This window comes from Mesoplodon densirostris, chromosome 19 (genome assembly GCF_025265405.1).
Source record: "Mesoplodon densirostris isolate mMesDen1 chromosome 19, mMesDen1 primary haplotype, whole genome shotgun sequence".
In the NCBI taxonomy this organism is placed as follows: domain Eukaryota; kingdom Metazoa; phylum Chordata; class Mammalia; order Artiodactyla; family Ziphiidae; genus Mesoplodon; species Mesoplodon densirostris.
The window spans coordinates 27,356,930-27,376,455 of NC_082679.1; the positions used below are offsets into that span (position 1 = coordinate 27,356,930).

The window sequence follows — 19,526 nt, forward strand, 5'->3', positions numbered from 1 at the left end:
GTTCGCTCCACGTGGGAATCCCTGCATAAAGAAGTTCATTCGTGGAAGAGCCCAAAGAGTACACAGTGGGAGTAATGCTGCTTGTGTTCCACCTGCAACTAAAGCAGAGTTCTCTGGGTAAAACTGCCGTGTTTTGGAAGAGGAAATGCTTACAGTCCTTGCTACAGCCTGCCCTGGTTGAGGCAGTTCGCTCCACGTGGAAACCCTGCATATACAAGTTCATTCGTGAAGAGACCAAAGAGTACACAGTGGGAGAAATGCTGCTTGTGTTCCACCTGCAACTAAAGCAGAGTTCTTCGTGTAAAACTGCGTGTTTTGGGAGAGGAAATGCTTACAGTATTCGCTACAGCCTGCCTTGGTTGAGGAAGTTCGCTCCACGTGGGAATCCCTGCATAAAGAAGTTCATTCATGGAAGAGCCCAAAGAGTACACAGTGGGAGAAATGATGCTTCTGTTCCACCTGCAACTAAAGCAGTGTTCTTTGGGTAAAACTGCCGTGTTTTGCAAGAGGAACTGCTTACAGTCCTCAATACAGCCTGCCATGGTTGAGGCCGTTCGCTCCAAGGGGGAAACAATTCTTATAGAACTCGTTCATTAGGGGAAGTGCCCATTGTGTACACTGTGGGAGAAAAGCTGCTTGTGTTCCCCATGCAACTAAAGCGGAGTTCTTCCATTAAAACTGCGTGGTTTGGGAGAGGATATGCTTACAGTATTCCCTACAGCCTGCCATGGTTGAGACATTTCGCTCCTCGTGGGAAACCCTGCATAAAAAATTCATTAGTGGAAGCGCCCAAAGAGTACACACTGGGAGTAATGCTGCTTGTGTTCCACCTGCAACTAAAGCAGAGTTCTTTGGGTAAAACTGCCGTGTTTTGGGAGAGGGAATGGTTAGAGGACTCACTAGAGCAAGGCTTGCTTAAAGCATTTCACTCCAGGTGGGACCCCTTGAGTATAGAAGTTCTTTCGGGCAAAGGCCCATTGGGTACACTGTGGGAGAGAAGCTGCTTGTGTTCCACCTGCAACTAAAGCAGGGTTCTTCGGGTAAAACTGCGTGTATTGGGAGAGGAAATATTTACAGTATTCCCTACAGCCTGCCTTGGTTGAGGCAGTTCGCTCCACGTGGGAATCCCTGCATAAAGAATTTCATTCGTGGAAGAGCCCAAAGAATACACAGTGGGAGAAATGATGCTTGTGTTCCACCTACAGCTAAAGCAGTGTTCTCTGGGTAAAACTGCCGTGTTTTGGAAGAGGAAATGCTTACAGTCCTTGCTACAGCCAGCCCTGGTTGAGGCAGTTCGCTCCACGTGGGAAACCCTGCATATACAAGTTCATTCGTGAAGAGACCAAAGAGTACACTGTGGGAGAAATACTGCTTCTGTTCCACCTGCAACTAAAGCAGAGTTCTTCGTGTAAAACTGCGTGTTTTGGGAGAGGAAATGCTTACAGTCCTTATGAGAGCCTGCCTTCATTGAGGCAGTTCACTGCACGTGGGACACCCTGCATATTGAAGATTCATTCGGGGAAGGGCCCTTTGTATAAAGTGTGGGACAAATGCAGCTTGTGTTCCACCTGCAACTAAAGCAGAGTTCTTCGGGTAAAAGTGCCGTGTTTTCAGAGAGGAAATCCTTAGAGACCACAGTAGTGCCTGCCATGGCTGAGGCAGTTCGCTCCACGCGGGAAACCATTCTTATATAAAAAGTTCATTGGGGGAAGTGCCCATTGAGTACACTGTGGGAGAAAAGATGCTTGTGTTCCCCCTGCAACTAAAGCAGAGTTCTTCGGGTAAACCTGCGTGATTTGGTAGAGGATATGCTTACAGTCCTCGCTACACCCTGCCATGGCGGAGGCAGTTCGCTCCTTGTGGGATTCCCTGCATAAAGAAGTTCATTCGTGGAAGAGCCCAAAGAGTACACAGTGGGAGTAATGCTGCTTGTATTCCACCTGCAACTAAAGCAGAATTCTTTGGTAAAACTGCCGTGTTTTGTAAGAGGTAATGCTTACAGTCCTCGCTACAGCCTGCCTTGGTTGAGGCAGTTCGCTCCACGTCGGAAACCCTGCATATAGAAGTTCATTCGTGGAAGAGCCCAAAGAGTACACAGTGGGAGAAAAGCTGCTTGTGTTACCCGTGCATCTAAAGCAGAGTTCTACCGTTAAAACTGCGTGTTTTGGGATAGGATATGCTTACAGTCCTCGCTACAGCCTGCCACGGTTGAGGCAGTTCGATCCACCTGGGAATCCCTGCATAAAGAAATTCATTCTTGGAAGAGCCCAAAGATTACACACTGGGAGTAATGCTGCTTGTGTTCCACCTGCAACTAACGCAGAGTTCCTTGGGTAAAACTGCCATGTTTTCAGAGAGGAAATGCTTAGAGGCCTCACTAGAGCCTGCCTTGCTTTAGGCATTTCACTCCACGCGGGACCCCTTGAGTATAGACATTCTTTCGGGCAAAGGCTCATTGGGTACACTGTGGGAGAAAAGCTGCTTGTGTTCCACCTCCCTTGTGACTCCCCGGGCAGCAGGTGGGAGGGATAACCCAGTCTCTCTTCTGCCTCCTGAGACTAAGGTGGGCATCGGGGAAACAGCCACACCTCCAACGGGGGTTCAGAGAGGGTTTCCCGAAAGGACAGGGCCTAGCCGTCCAGTAAGGCCAGGTCTTGTCCTCACCGCACTGACCTGCTGGAGGGTCTTGTGTTTCCTGTCATCCACCACTCCCTCCGCCAACCCCAGCCTTCAGCGTCTTGGGAGCCCTTCGCTGGCAGGCCCCCCGGGGGCAGAAAGCCGCACAACCACTGAGAAGGAGGATAAGCACGCAGGACAGGTGAGACCAGCACTGAGTGTCCTATGTCCCCTCTGCTCCCCAGGGAGCACCCCAGCCCCGGGCCAGCCATGGCCTTTGTCCTCTTCAGTAGTGTCTTTGCAGTCAGTAGTCCCAGACACCTTCCTCTCGAGGGGAAGACGCAGTGACCGTGGGAGGGGTGAGGGCGGAGTGTGCTTTAGCCCTAACCCCGGGAAGCTGCAGAACTTCCTTGAGCCCCGAATGCACCACATGGGTAAACCTGCAGCAAGCCAGGCCAAGATCTGGACAGATTCTCTCTGGAAACACTTTTCATGTCCAACAAGAGAAGGTCTGTTAAGCCCCGCTCCGACCCCGGGACGTTGGGCACGTTGTAACCATGGAAACTGAAGGGAAGGCGTTTGAGAAGCTTCTTCCTCGGTGTCTCCCCCAGTGGCCCCTGAAGGTACTGCACCCGGAGGAGAAGCGCTCGCTCTTGTCTCCTCACTTAGGGCCAGGCGGTGCCCACCCCTCACAGCCCCTGCTGCCTGCCTGCTTCTGAGTTGCATGGAAGCCCACCGGTCACGAGGCCAAAGCGGGCTCGTCTTGGTGAGCAAAAACAGAGGCCGGTGACAAGGTAAGATGGGGGCTCAAAAGATTCTGTAGAATAAAAACATGCACGTGTGTTCCTGTGTGTGTGCACATGTGTCTGTGTGTGGTGACCAGATGCTATGTTAATTGGTGTTCCCTATACAATTATGAGTGGCTTTTATTTTCTGTACTTTCTAAATTTCTTTTTTTTCTAAACACCTGCATATTATGAGAAAAAAAGAAAACAAAGCTGTTGACATCGAGCATGAGAGCTTGCAAAATAAGACCTTAAAGTACATATTTCAGAATGTTACAGGAGTTTTCTCTGGGTGATAGATGAACGGCCTCCTACTTTTAAAAACGAACTTAAGAAAACCTCTTTGGTAAGTTTTCAGGGGCCTGAGCTTTGAGGACAGCGTCTGCGGGTGACACCCTCCCCACAGGCAGCTCTGCCTCAGGTACTGGCTGGGCCAGTGGCCGACCAGGCTGAGTCTGGCAGCCGAAGACCAGTTTACCCTCTGTGCTCCGCGCTCACCTGCTCAGCTAGGGTCCCGGTAGAGCAGCAGGCAGGTGGGGCTGGCACAGCCATGGGGCCACTGCAGTCAGAGCGGCACGTGTGGTGGAGGCTGCTGGTGTCCTGTGTGCCCGTCCAGGGCACCCGCAGTGTCAGGTGGAGGCCCTGCAGGCGTCCCGGGGACAGGACAGGCGCCTCGGCTGAGCCCAGCGCGTGTCAGGCAGCGCACATTCCTCGGAGCCCCGCTTCAGCATGCGGATCGTGGCTGCCAGCAGCTGCCGGTGGCGGCAGGGTGTATAAACTGCCAGCCCCGTTGCTAGAGGTGAGCCGAGACTGGGTGAGAAGCCGGAGTGCCTTTTTGTGCCTAAACTGTGGGGTCACACACCATCGCCGCCACCACACAGGTCATCCATCTTCTGTGCAGGCCGCGGATGATGGGGGCCAGGGACTCGGGGCATCTTGGGGTCTGGCGGCCTCACCAGGAGTGAGGTTTTTTGCCAGAGGGGAGGGGAGGGGAGGGGAGGGGTCAGGCCTTGAACTGCTCAGCCTTGCAGGGGATTCTAGGGTCACCTCTGGTGGGAGGTGCAGGTGAGAGGCCCCTGGAAGTTTCTGGGGCCCCTCCCCCACAGTATTTCAGTCGAAGCCCCTCTGCCGGCATCACCCCCAACTCCGTCCCTGCCGTGGCCCCTGCTGAGAGCCGCAGAAGATGGAAAGTTTATGGTGCTTCTCTTCCCATAGGGAAACAAAGCCACAGACACACATGTTCCCTTAAAAAAGCATGAAAGAAAGGAGACAATAATAGTGGATGTTTGTTATTGACATGCACATGGTTCACGTAGAGATGATTCACAAGCCTGCATGGGGAGGGGGACTAAGGGCCGTTGTTCGCAGTCATGGGGTCTGGGCTCCCCCCTTCAGCTCTGCTCACAGCGTGCCCCATTCTCCACCAGACTTCTCTTAGAAAAAGTGAGTTGAAGGATAAAATATTCAACAGTTAAGAATTTCAAGGTGGCGACACCGTTGCACTGAAGCACACAGGCCCAGGTACACGGCACGTGCATTAGAGAAGCTGCGGTGTGGGCTTCGAGTACACTGTGTGCAGGGGGGCAGGAGAGGTTCCGAGACTCACAGGTGGCCTGGTTCCTGCAGGCGCGGCTCCAGACTCCGTTCTCAGCAGGTGTGGGTGAAAGCCGCCTTTCCCAGGTGACTGTGTGTGCAGGGCCTCCGGGGCTGCCCAGGCTCAGTGGGAAGGGCAGCGGTGGGAAGGGAGGTTGCCCGCACTGAGCATCCTGACCTCTCACCTCCTCGTCAGGGCAGCCGAGTCTGCAGGTGAAGCAGCTGTGTCTGACCAGTGCCTGAGTGGCCCCTTCTTTGTCCAGCTCTAAAGACCTGGAAGACGTGGGCAGGGAGAGAATAACAAAGGGCGGGGCTTGCACTCTCAGCCAGCCTCTGTGCCAGATTCTGCCTGTGCTTATCTATCAAACCAAAAGACTGGCACTCCCATCCCATTTTATAGATTAGAAAAGAGGCACAGAGAGGTTGAGCACCTTGCCCTAGGTCACACAGCTAGTGAGGGCAGAGCTGAGAATTGACCCACTATGGTTGGATCTGGAGTCCACATGCTGTGCTGACCCTGAGGGGACAGCAAAGAGAGAGCGAGGGAGACCAGATACCCCAGATTGAGCCAGGCACACAGGCATGCACACATTCATGTATGAGGTCTTCACCTTTGAGGCTACAGAAGTCAGAGGAAACCAGAGAGGAACAAGGAGAGGCCAAGGTAGAATGCCCTTCCAGGGGTTCAGTTCCTATGGAGACTGGGGCTGTGAGTATGAGCTCTCTGTGGCCCTCTTGGACCCCACTGCTTTCAGTGATAAGGGGGGAATGAGGTACACAGTCTGGGCTTCAGATTTGTATGGAGACAAAATTTATTAAAACAGGAGTCCAAAAAACCATGAAGGGGATTGGTATGAACATCTCCAGGGCAATTAAGAAACCCTCTGCTGTTTATCTACCTTCTCTCTTATCATGAAAGCAGAGGATCTATTTAACCAGTTATTTCTGTGCTCATCACACTCTTAGGGAATGTAAGGGGTCATAGACTTCCTTTGAAGCTCCCTCAGAGCTGAGGTATGCGGTGGCTACATTTATCCTCCCATGGTTAAGATGTGGTTTATTGGTAATGACTCCCTCACCCTCCCCGCAAACATAGGGCTTCTCCCCTGTGTGTGTCCTCTGGTGTCTGATGAGATGTGACTTATGACTGAAGTCTCGCCCACACTCCCTGCAAACATAGGGCTTCTCCCCTGTGTGTGTCCTCTGGTGTCCGATGAGATGTGACTTTTGACTGAAGTCTCGCCCACACTCCCCGCAAACATAGGGCTACTCCCCTGTGTGTGTCCTCTGGTGTCTGATGAGATGTGACTTTTGACTGAAGTCTCGCCCACACTCCCCGCAAACATAGGGCTTCTCCCCTGTGTGTGTCCTCTGGTGTCCGATGAGATGTGACTTACGACTGAAGTCTCACCCACACTCCCCACAAACATAGGGCTTCTCCCCCGTGTGTGTCCTATGGTGTCCGATGAGATTTGACTTTTGACTGAAGTCTCACCCACACTCCCCGCAAACATAGGGCTTCTCCCCTGTGTGTGTCCTCTGGTGCTTGGTGAGACTAGACCTATCCTTGGAGCCTTGCCCACAGCCTCTGTACTTGACTTTTACAACTCTTGATACTCCTGCCCCCATAAGTAATTTGCCTGTGTCCTCTGGATTCACTTTCTGGCCTGTGCTGGGCCCTGCCTCCATCATTCTCTCATGTGCCCTAGAGCTCCCCATTTGTCCTTTGGGAGAGTAGGAAAAGGCCCTTGAAATCCTCCTCAGCCTTATCCTTTTCAGCAAAGGTTTGGAGCTTTCCTTGACCTCTTGACCTTCAGGTTTGTCACTCCAGCTGTGTGGATCAGAATATTGCTGCTGCCGATTTTGATAGTCTGGGCAGGGATCCTGTGGTTGGACACAGTCTCTTGCAGATGTTCTCGAGAGGACCTGAGACGGGTGACTGTGTTCCACGTGTTGGCTGAGGATTTTCTGACTGGAGAAGGCCAGAGAGCAGGAGCCACACGGATGGATCTTGGGCTTTGGGTCTGCTGAAAGAGGAAGCTTGTGGTCAGGTAGATGGTTTGTCTCCGGTAAGGCCTGAACCACTAATCATCTCAGTGTTGACAGCGCAAGCTCTGTCTCCCAGCAAGTGTGCCTTTACAGTCTACTTTTCCATTCCATTTTTACTCAGTCTTCTTCAGAAATCCAGAAAGCCCGTATCAAGGGCCTTTTCTACCTGTGGCCCTGACTAGGGACCTTCAAGTAGCATCAGAGGCAGCGTCACTCCTTATAGGAGGTGGAACTGCAGTGACCTTTGCCCACATACGAGTATCTGAAAAGTCCTATATCACTTTGTGACAGAGGGGCCACAGGTATTTTATCCTGTTGGGAGAGAACACTCTTGATGACAGGTGGAATCACCCCAAGTGACTTCCTACAAGGGGAAGGAATTTATTAAGTTAGGGGCACTCATCCTGGAGATCTCCAGATGTGGAAGGCAGGGTGGGGTAGTGGTTAGAGCTCCTCATTCACAGAGACATATTAGTTGAGCAGCCATTGTGTCTGAATCTCTGTGAGTACGTGGGATTCAGATTGGACAAGACCGAGTGGTCCAGGTCTCACTGACTAAAGGACTCTGGCTCCTGATGCCCCAATTAGGTCATGAATTGCTTCTCTCTCAGTTTTCCATAAAGCGGAAAATGAAAGTACGCCCTTCCTCAGAAAGCCTCACGAATATTCACACCTCATCGATTTCAGTCAGGCTTAGTCCGTTTAAAATGCAGTAGGAAGTCCTGTTTAAAAATACACCCCAGCTCCTGCCCTTCTTCAGCCAGTCCACTCTCCCCTCTCACCTGGAGATGAAGTGACCTCTGAGCGGATTCCCCACTGCCGTCTCTTTTGAAAAAATGGGCCAAAGCACCACCTTAGAGCAGAGAACATGCCCCCTGCAGCTGAAAACCGCATGGTTTCACGTCACCCAGGGGGACCCCCATGTCTGTGCGTGGAGCACAGGCCCTGAGGCCTCCGTGTTCTGTCCAGCCTGCTTCCTCTCCCTCTGTGCTTCCTTCTCTGACCACCTGCATGGCCTCTCTTTCCTGCCCTGGTGCTGCGGCACTGGCCGTTCCCCTGCCTGGAACACTTTGCCCACAAATGCTGTCTCTGGAGAGTGCCACACCCCACCCCTCCACTCACATTGATCCAAGGCACTTTTTCTGGGCTACTTTTCCTCAAAGCACTAATTGCTGTCAGGTATGAGGCACGTGCTGCTCTAGGGCAGTGATTCTGACCGTCCTGTTCAATCTCTATTTCCAGTTCGTGGAGCCCTGTCTGACACAGTGTATGAACTCATGTGACAACGAACCGAAATGGTGACTGAATGCACATCAACGTGTACACATATCATCTAGAAACATGGAGGAGATTAAGAAGAAATGGCTAAAGGTGACAGAACTGGTAGGTGCTCAAAAACTTGTTTTTTTCCTCTAAGCCTTTCAGCCCTATATGATGTTATATATTTTTTGCATGAGGGATTAAAAAAATTAGAAGAAAAAATTTTAATATAAAAAATTTCCCTAAGAGTCAAAGGCTTATGGATCAATTTCTGAAGCATCTTAACTGAAATTTTACTGACTCCAGACTGGAGTTTACTCTGATCAAGAGCCGGAACATGAAAGCTCCCCAGGAGTGCTTCTTGCTTTGCATTGGAAGAGTGGTGGCGCCCACCTCTGCCCGCCGTCGCGAGCTGGCTCTTCCACCCGCTGCCCCACTGGATGCCGAGCTCCTGGCTGTACTCGTCCCCGTACAAGACCAGCAGTTCACAGCCCGGCCTGACCACCCGGCAGGTTCGGTAGAAGATCTGCCTGTGATACTGGAAGGCCACCAGGTTCTGCTCCTCCTCATCCCGGGCACAGTTCACATACCTGGGGTTGGGGCCAAGAAAGGGAAAGAAAGCGCAGGCGATGAGTTCCCTCCACCTGTCAGACCCGAGCCATCTCCTTGCCTTCGCGGCCTGGTGCTGCCCCCAGCGGCCGCTGCTCCTGCTCGGGAACCTGCTGTTCACACCTTCGACCTTGTCCTGTGAATCCCTATCTCCAGATGCTGTTGCCCGTGCTCATCCAGGCCGGATTGCTTTTCTCTCCTTATGTAATTATCTGTTTTCCAAAGCCCAATTCCAGACCTGTCTCCACCTGGATTGGCCATAAAACTGGTGACCTCTGGCTTCTCTAAACTCTCAATGAAGTTCTGTTTTTATTCCGCAGGACTTGGTGCTTCTAGTTTAGCACACATCCCTCAGCACTCAGCCCCAGCCTACGTTCTCTCGAGAGGCCTGTCTCCAGTCTCCCCACGTGTATCCAGGGCCCCCCATTCACTTGCCTCCCCCAGGTTCCTGTAGAAACTTGGAGAGAGCTCTCTGACTTAGCTCGAAACACAGAACAATAGTAGTTTATTCATTTTCTGCCTCCCCTGATGAAAGGAGTGGACCTTAGAGAAAGGGGCTGCTCACAACCATCCTGCAGTCCATTTGTTCCCTGGCTTCAGAACCCAGTTCTCATTGGAACCAAGGCTGGGAAGGTGGCCGCCCTCACAGACTAAAGGTCCCTCACGTCAGGTTATGCTGGTGCTGTGCACTTCTTGAAAAATAGGAAAATTATGATTAAATATTCCTAAAGTCAATTGCTTAATGTCTGTCTGCAGTGTGTCCTCCGTAAGGACATGGGTTATGTGATCTGTTTAAGTAATGGACTCCGTTTTCTAAACTGGAGCATAATAGTGAGTGCTTGATAAGTGTTAATTAGGTAAAGAAGTGTTCCTGGTGAATCTAGACTCCTCAAGTTGTTTTCAAATACCCCAATTTTCTTGAGCACAGAGACGTATTTTGAGGACACATGCTATATTTTTATTTCCTATTTTCTGACATCTCTTGAAATGAAAGAGCATTGTATGGAGAAAAAAGAGGGACAGAAGATGTAAAAACCATGGAGGGGGCAGTCTGAGAAGGAAAGGGACATGGGCTTGAGAGAGATGAGTGTCCTTTCTGGAACCTGGAAACCTACTGGACCTACCTCATCCAGTTGGCCCAGGACTTGTCCTTTCCATCCACATACTCGTAGCAATTTCTCCCTTTGGTGATCTGAGTGTCAGACAAAGAAGTTAAAGGCTTTTTTTTTTTTTTGGTGGGAGGTAATAGAAGAATTATTTCACTCTGCTGTCATCAGTGCTCTTCAGCCTCATGGATGCAACTGCCAATCGTGAGCACACAATAAGCTCCTTAATCACCATCCTCACGTCTGAGTCTATTTGTCCGCTCAGGTCAAGGGCCCCGCATGGGAGGAGCTGCTTCTTTGTGCCTGTACCACCATGCTCCCACCTGGCCTCTGATCTTTAAGTTGAAGTTCCGTGTTCATGCAAAGCGCAGTCAGTACACAGAGCTAACCGTGTGGTCCCCATCCACATCCTAGCATGTTGAAGGTGAGGCCCCCCCACCCACAGAAGGGATGTGGAGGCCAGAGGACAGGGGAAGAGGTAGGTGTTTCTCACCAGCCAGGAGTATCCACTGTTGGCGGCCTCTTCAGCTTCTGTGATCCGGCCCTCATAGGGGCCAAAGTGCAGACCCAATGGCAGATCAGATGCCTCGTTCCATACTCCAAGCCCAGCCTCAGGGATGCCTGATGGTCTGATACTTAATCCAGGGGGCAGAGTGAGGGCTGAGCGGTTGGGATGCCCCTTCTCCACTGCACTGTCCTTTACAAATGTAGGGGTCCCGTGAGCAGCACAGCTGTCAATGAAGAAGTTCTGACACTTCTCACAATCTGGAGGCAAGAGCAGCAGGGATTAGGGAAGTGCATGTTCCTGGTCGTAAAGACCTTCAGAGAGAACCAGGGCGCTCATGTCATTTGGCCTCAATCCTGTACCCCAAGTCACTAGACAAAGGGGATGATTTGGAGACCAAATGCTAAGGTGAGATTATTGTAGCAAGACATAACAGCCTTCTCTGTACTGGGCCAGTGGGGTCACTCACAGAGGTAGTCGTCGTCCTGGGGCTCACTGACCTCTTGGTTCACGTGGACCTTTCTTTCTCGTAGGCTATACATCTTCACTTCAATCTGCTTTGTTCTGCGTTCTAAGTTGCAGAAGAGTAGGTAAGCAAGGTTGGTGGGGTCTGGAGTGTTGGTCCCTGTTTTATCAGAAAATGTGAAATACCCTCCCATCAGATTATTGCCTGTCCTTCTGTACACTTTGGTTTTTCCCCCTTTAACTACTGGTTCAGAGGGACCAAGGCTCCACACTGACTACAGACGCCCAGTTCAATGTTAGCTTCCTGTTCTTCCCGTTATTAGGTTTAACTTCCCAACCTTTCTACTTAGAAAATGGTTCATTGACACATTTACTCATTCAGAAAATATTTGTTAAGGCACATTACATGTTAGGCATTGAGCAGAGGCCTTAACTAAGAAAGCATGGCCCCTATTATCACAGATGGATTTTTGAACAACGTGTATGTGTCAGTACTTTTATATTCAATCTAATGCTTTCAAACACTACGAGTTATGTATCCTTATGTTCACTTTAGAGATTAGCAATCAGGACCTCAGAAAACATGTAAGATTTTCCCAAGGCCCCAGTGCTAACTTCAGGTCTCAGATCAGTCCAGCCTAAATGCACGCCTACCCCAAGTCCACCCCACACACCTAGGCCACACTAATCAGCCTTTCTAGAAAAATTAGAGGGACTAAAGCCCCCAAGTTATTTTCTCTTACCCAGCTCTTGTCTAGTGTGCCTTGCAGAGGTGCTTGCTGCTCTGGGAGGGGGCGCTGGTCCCTGGGCCTGCGCAGGGCCACTTGCCTTCTGCAGTTGCGCTGCTCCTGGCAATTTCTTCAAACTAGATTCATTACTTAATGTCACCAGGGGCACTGCCTTCAACGGGAGAGTCACATAGTAAAAGACAACATGCATTTCTTTAGTTCTTTAGGGCTTATGACGTGTTTTCACAAGCATGACTTTAGTTAATACTTCAACAACCCTTGGAAATACCCGAGGCGGGTGGAGTCTGAACACTAGAGCGTAAATAAAGGGCCTAAGTGGGTAGTGAATCAAGACTAGAACCCGTATCTTAAGGTTCCTTCCCTTCAACTTTCTCTCAAATTTCTCCGTAAAAGTGAGAGCGAGGCAGGGAGAATAATTGGGAAGAATCAACAAAGTCTGGGAAAGAAGCCAAGGGGTAAGGGCTTATAGGAAAAAAAAGAGGGGGTCTTCTATTAATTAGTGGACCTCTGATGGACGAGGAAATGTGGAAAAGTACAGAGGGGACAAAACACTTCTGTAAAATGAGGTGACAGAGCAGTGAGACTGGGAAGAGAAGAAAGAAATGGTATGGCAGAAACATATCTAGACATCAAAGAAAATGATGCTGAAAGCTGCAGGTGGCCATATCCTAGAGAGAATGTTTGGAATAAGAGTAGCTGGTTCCCATCGATTCTGCTTGAATGAGGCTGTACGACTAGCTAGTTCTCCTCAGTTTCCTGATCCATAAATTTGTATACATGCTAATTCTTAACGTTACAGTGGACATGAAATTTAATAACGTTCACCAAGTTGTTTTGTGAGCTATTGATATTTAATACAGTGTGAATGTGAGAGTCCAGCCCTGCTATCAATTCACCCCTTCAACTGTCTGCCTATTTGAAATCTAGCTCACAGATACTATCTTCAGCACTCCCTGACCCTCTTACTTCTAGGTGAATGTTTAAATGTGGAGTCACTCTTTCAGAAAACATCCAGGGGGCCCTCAGGGGGCCTTGAGCTGGGCCTGGGACTTCTGTGAAGAAACGGGTATGGACCAGGCTCTCAAAGCTTGCAATGCAGGGGCAGGCTAAACAAATGATTCCAAACATGAGAGTTGCCTAATTAGAGCTCAGAGGAAGGAGCTGTTACTTCCTCCTGCAAGAATGAGCATTTGAAATCAGTTCCAGAGGGATGAGTTTCTGTTGAAACGCGGGTAACCTATATGAAGTCCTTAAGTTATTTTCTTATTTGTCATTTTTCAATTATCAAACTTGAAGCTAGTCAGGGCTGGGAGATGCTTCCTCTTATTAGAGTAGAGGAGGCTCTGAGGTTGGGGATCCATCTACTTCTTCGTCTCGGACAATCCACTCTACAAACTGCTTACAGATCTGTAAGGTTCCCTTAGTCAGATGGTCTTAGCATGTCACTCACTTTGGCGTAGCAGAAAAGAACTGAGGTTGAAATCATCCATCAGATGAATGATATAAAGATGTATGAATAAGACACTGTAAACTTTATAAAACTATGGAAGTTCTACTCAGCTTGTAAGTGTTTTAGAGAAGGAGCTTTGGATGAGATTGCACTACCAGTGATACTGTGATCTCAGGCATATAATCAAACATTTCTTTACCTCAGTTTCTTGATCTATTCAATATAAATGGTGATAGTTACACTACCTATAGGTACGACAGGATTGTTTTAAGGTTTAAAGTGAGTTTATTCATGTAAAATGCTTAAAATAGAGTCTGAAATATTATGAAAATAATGTGAAAATAGGACAACCTACTATTGTTGCTATTCTTATTAACTATAAAAATGATGATGATATCAGACATTGTGCTAAAGAACCATGAAAGGAAGCAGCAGTTTCTAGGATACTCTGTGTATTCTCCTATTCTTACCTTTGATTGGATCCATGAGGAAGGTTTTCTTGTCAACAGGATTTGGGAAATACTTACCTTCTGGTGTTTACTGTGCTCCACTCTGAAGGCCACACAAGAAAGTTTAACTAAAAGATGATGAGAAGTCAGTCTTTTGGTTGGTAAATGTTTCCAAACTCTGGGCATCTGAATTAAGGACACAGAATTCTGAACCAGAGAGTGACAAGTACAAGGATTACCAAAGGGGGGATGGAAAATGATTTCTGTATCATCAACGCCTATGCTTCCACTGGGAGCATCACATAGTTTTCTTAAAATTAAAAAAAATAGACAAAACCTCATCTGTGCTTCATTCTATGTTCATAAAGTATCTAATAAATTTACTTCATGACAAAAATACTCAACAAAGTAGGAATAGAAGTAAGTTACCTCAATATAACAAAGGTCATATATGAAGAGTCCACCTCTAACATCATACTCATTGGTGGAAAAAGTGATCTCTTCTAAGATCAATAAAAAAGGCAAGGATGCCCACTCTCACCACTTCTATTCAACATAGTACTAGAAGTTCTAGCCAGGGTATTAGATAAGAAAAGGAATCAAAAGGCTTCCAATTTAGAAAGAAAGAAGTAAAATTAAGTTTGTTCACAGATGACATGATTTTATGCGTAGAAAATCTTTAAAATTCCACAGAAAACACTGTTAGAACTAATAAAAGAATTTAGCAAAGTTGCAGGATACAAAGTCAACACTCAAAAATCTTCCTATGCACTCGGGACTTCCCTGGTGGCGCAGTGGTTAAGAATCCACCTGCCAATGCAGGGGACACGGGTTCGAGCCCTGGTCCGGGAAGATCCCACATGCCGTGCAGCAACTAAGCCCGTGTGCCACAACTACTGAGCCCGCATGCTGCAACTACTGAGCCTGCGTGCTGAAACTACCGAAGCCTGCGCACCTAGAGCCCATGTTCCACAATGAGAGAAGCCACTGCAACGAGGAGCCCACGCACTGCAAAGAAGAGTAGCCCCTGCTCGCCGCAATTAGAGAAACCCCGCACGCAGCAACAAAGACCCAACGCAGCCAAAAAAAAAGAAAAGAAAAGAAAAGAAAACTATTGAGAGTTATACTGGAAAACCTATACATCCACCTCCATTCAGTCTTATGTCACCATTCTGCCACAACCACTGCGGGTCTTTTAATTTCTATTTCAAAACTCAAAAACAAAATAAAAACAAACAAAAAACTAACCAAGACACAGTGAAGCCACCTGCCAGCACTTACTCCTTTGGTGATGAATTTGGTACTTCTTATTCACATTCAAATTTTTGTACATTTACGGCCTTTTAATGTACCTATAAACAATATATATATTTTTTTCCAACAAAAGTTCTCATATTTATTACTGAACCAAAGCACTAATGCAGAAACACTGACACAAGGAGAAAAATCATTTTTTCCCCAATGAAACAAATGGATGCATTTGTCCAGATAGTAGTGATGTTTTCAGAGAGATATGGTAAGATGCAAGTGACGTTCCACAGCATAAATACGTGTGCCACCTCATGTGTGGCTCCTTATAGACCCAGCTTGCTGCTTCTCCAGTGTCTTCTCTTGGGAGTTGTACCTGGTTTTATTACCAGTTTTCTTTTCTTTTCTTTTCTTTTTTTTTTTTTTTTTGCAGTACGTGGGCCTCTCACTGTTGTGGCCTCTCCCATTGTGGAGCACAGGCTCCAGACACGCAGGCTCAGTGGCCATGGCTCACGGGCCCAGCCGCTCTGCAGCATGTGGGATCTTCCTGGACCGGGGCACGAACCCGTGTCCCCTGCATCGGCAGGCGGACTCTCAACCACTGCGCCACCAGGGAAGTCCACCAGTTTTCATTTGAGTCCACTGGGGAATGGGACGATTCTCCTTTTGTTTCTTGCCCAGGAATCGCTTGATCGTGAGGCTGTGAGAAGACATGGTGAGGGGCAGAGTCAACCGCACATCAGATGGCAGAGAAGGGGAGGCTAATTATTTTATATATTTAAAAACTTTATATGGATAGTCTTTTACTGTATAATATTCTGTTTTGCATCTTGCTTGTTTGGTGAAAAATTATGGGGGTTTTTTTGCTAATGCCTGAGATGTAGCTGAGACCTAAACCCAGGTTGGTTTCAGGAAGACACCTCTAAATCTTCCTGGCCCCTCACCTTGCTGCCTTGGAGTCCATTCTTCATCAGAATCCTCAGGGTCATCCACCTGGGGTTTGATGGCCTGCCTGCGGTGACACATGAAAGCTGGCCAAGGGGCTCTGAGACCTGGAAAGAAGCAAAATCTTTGTTCCAAAAGGGAAGAGCTGGAAGAAGGAACAAAGCCCAGAGTCAATGGAAAGTGCCACAAAGTCAGTGTGACTCAGTAGGATGGGCTGGGAGAGTCTAGAACAAGGCAAGAGGTGAGCTCTGCATTGCCAGGGCCAGGCCCACACTGAATACAAAAGAACACAAATTTCCTGCAGGTTAGTCTCCACACAGAAGGGAACTGTGAGCAGATGAAGCCACCTAAGAGAGAGCCAAGCTAACACTGAGACCGAAGACCTGGTTCCCATTTCCCAGGCTCACAGGCACCCAGCATTTCCTGTTACCTATAGTAATCAGTGCTTCATAGTTCTTTTTCACATTCCTATATCGGATTTTTTCCCATTCTCCCATCTCTGTCCATTCTTCCTTGGAGAAGTATGTGGAAATGTCTTTGAAAGCATCTTTGGCCTAGAGAAAATAATAGATTTCATCAGTGACTTACTAATCTAAGTCAGAACTTAGAACTGGGCCCTCTCCTTCACCTTGTGCAGGGTGTAGCCTGATGCCGCTGGGTGGTCTCTGTGAGAGACAAGGACGAAGACTTTCCTTCCTGACTGTGTCCTGCTTAACTGAGCAAACACTGAGCATTTTCCTAACTCTCCCTGGACACAGAGCAGTTGACGATGCTACAGTGTCCTGTCCCCACCCCCCGCCCTGCCCCACCATCTTAGACAGGACCAGGCACCCCCATCCTGTGTACCTTCACAGAGAAGGTCACCCAGCGGTGCAGGCCAGGAGTCTGTGGTCCTCCAGGGACCAGCTCCCTGTCCCTCCTGTAGAGCCGGCTTAGAGCCCGGCTTTGCCTCCTCCACTGCTCACCGTGGGCTTCCACTCTGTTCTCCCAGCATCTCCCTCGGTGCTCTCCTCCGGCCACCTGTCGGTGCTCATGGTCCTGGGACCGCCTCAAGGCCAAGGTGCCTGTGGAAGGAGAAGGTGCTGAGGTAGCCCAGGCCCCTGCCCAGAGCCAGGTCTGTGTTCCTCGGCTGGGGCATCCCGAGCAGGAAGGTGTGAGGACCCCAGCAAGGAGTAGAGGATGTGGAGGGTATTGAAGGGGTGGACGGATCCTCAGCAGCCACGACAGCCCAGCTTAATGTGAACTAGATTCGGTTTCTTTGGTCCCCCTGCAACTCGGCCCCTCGGAGGAAAGGCGCTGGGAGGGCTGAGTCTGTGGGTGTCTGAAGGAGTCCCAAGGAGACCTGGGAGCCCCGGACTGCTGGACTGGGGTCAGCTTGACAAGAAGGGCTCTGTTCCAGCGAGGGACAGGGACTATTTCTCCAAGAAGGGTTTTGGGGATCTCCACCTGTGGACTCCAGAAAAATCTGGGCATAACATGCCTTCTATGTCTAAGGGACAGATCGCTCAGCCTGAGGAGATTTGGATCACTCCGGCTGAGTGAATTGGGGCTCCTCAGACCCGAGGGGATTCGGGGTCCCTTAGGCTGATGGTATTTGGCGTCTTTTGGCTAAAGGGATGTAGGAGGCGCAGGCTGAGAGAACTTGGCACCTTTGAGCCTGAGGAAATCGGGGGTCTCTCATTAAGGGGCTTTAGGTTCTCCCACACCGAGGGTAGCTGGGGTCTTTGAGGCTGAAGCAGTTAAGAGTTCCCGTGCTGAGGGTAGTCGGTGCCTCTGAGGTTAGGGAACTGTGGTCTCTCTGCGGGTGCTATTTTTAGGGCGCCTAACCTCTAGGGGTTACTCCAGGTATTTGGGGGGTCAAAGCATTAGGGGATTTTGTATTTCTGTGGGTGAAGGGACTTTGGGTCCCTGAAGCTGAGGAGATGTGAGGTCCCTCAGGTTAGGACCCGGGGTCCCTCCGAGCTGATGGGATTTGGAGCCCCTCAGGGTGAGGGAATCTGGGGCCTCCTAGCCTGGAATTTGAAGGCCTCGGGCTGAGGGTTTATAAGGGTTTCGCAGGGTGTGTTCCCGTCAGTCTTCCCGCTGTCCCCTCGCGTAGCCCACCCCGGCCCGGTGCGCATTCCACCTCCAGCAGCTTCGCATCCTCCTGAGGTGAGGCGAAGCGAAGGGCGCGGAGGAAGTTGGTAAAGCCCCGTCAGGCACAAGCCACCAATCGGTGCTGCGACTGAAGCGGTCCCGCCAATAGGCGGCTGGGAGGGTGCGGAGCGCGCAGAAGGTCCCGCCCCACCGCTCGGGGATTGGCTGCTCTGGGTCCCGCACGTGTCTGAAAGGAAGCCTCCAGCGCACAGGCGCAGCTTGGCGGTTTTCATTGATGTCTTTTCCGCCCGCTGTCAGGCAGCCCGTCTTAATCCTGGAGCCTCAAGTGGGCGGTGGGTCTTTAGGGTGGATGTGGCCATCCAGTGCCCTGAACAAGAATCTTTGCTCCACTGGATTGTAGTCGTGCTCCCGAACTTTCTCCTAGGCCCACCTGTTCCCTTCCTTGTAAAATGCAGTTTGGGCAAGAACTGTTTGGGGTGAGTATTACTTTATTCAGGGGAAAACTAGGTAATTAACTAAAATCTGATGAGACAAAATAAACAACATACGGTCAAAGATTTAAACGCAACAAATGGAATAATAAGTATATTAGAAAAAACACTGGGAGAATTTTAAATCTCAAAGTAGAAGGGACATTTAGGAGTAATCTGTATGTTTAAGCAATGTAGGTCTAAAAAGGCTTCAGAAATGAGACATAAATAAAACCAAAAAGCCCTGCAAGTGTTTTCCATTAAAATGAGGCATCAAATTCGAGGACAATGGATCTGCAGAGGGGGCTTCACAAGATAAAATGGGGATAGTGTTTCTGCCCCTTACCTAGCTTTGGTCACAGAAACATAACATGATTTCCATGTACTGGAAGCAAGACAACTGACTGTAGAATTATTGTCAAGGTGGGACCACGAGTGCTGGTTGGGGGTCTGGATGGAGAGATGTTACCAGAAAACTGGGTTTGCCTCTTGGTGGGTGTCGAGCCAAAAGACACAACCCAGCCAGAGATTGGGAGAAGGAGGGATTTATTACTTGCAGCAAGTAAGGAGAACACCAGGGATCTTGTCAAAACAGTGTCTCCCCAAACTCCCAAACTGGGAAGTTTTAAGCTATGGGTATATGCAGTTCATGGAGGGCCTTGGGCAGTAGGCAGAGTCCAAGCTTTAGATGATTGAAGTCTTGAGGGTCAGAAGCGGTCACCATCGGCCTCCCTTAAGTTACATTTTATCTGGCGTTGATAGATGATGTAGATATAGATATCTATTCTTTTTCAGATTCTTTTCCCTTATAGGTTATTACAAAATATTGAGTGTAGTTCCCTGTGCTATACAGTAGGTCCTCGTTGATGATCTATTTTATACATAGCAGTGTGTATGTGTTAATCCCAAACTCTTAATTTATCCCTCCCCCTGCCTTTCCCCTTTGGTAACAATAAGTTATAAGATTTTATATTCCTCAGAAATGGGGGAGCTGAAAGAGAGGTATCATTTTCAATGGAAAAGCATTCAAAAGAAGATTGAAGCTTCAGCCAAGATTATTAGTTGTACATCCTTGGAAAAAAATCACTTAATTTCTCTAAACTTGACCTGACAAATAAGACTAAGACCCT

At 49.0% G+C, this 19,526-nt stretch overlaps 1 protein-coding gene across 1 annotated transcript; it reads right to left on the minus strand.

Moving 5' to 3' along the window:
- Positions 1 to 4,030: 4,030 nt before the first annotated feature.
- Positions 4,031 to 16,863, minus strand: LOC132479616 (histone-lysine N-methyltransferase PRDM9-like). The gene is given in 12 exon segments (XM_060083148.1): positions 4,031 to 4,194; positions 6,074 to 6,316; positions 6,569 to 7,018; positions 8,697 to 8,893; positions 10,037 to 10,104; positions 10,512 to 10,783; positions 10,993 to 11,094; positions 11,732 to 11,884; positions 13,711 to 13,764; positions 15,829 to 15,936; positions 16,260 to 16,383; positions 16,795 to 16,863. Coding segments are annotated over 12 exon segments (2,004 nt in total).
- Positions 16,864 to 19,526: the final 2,663 nt, after the last annotated feature.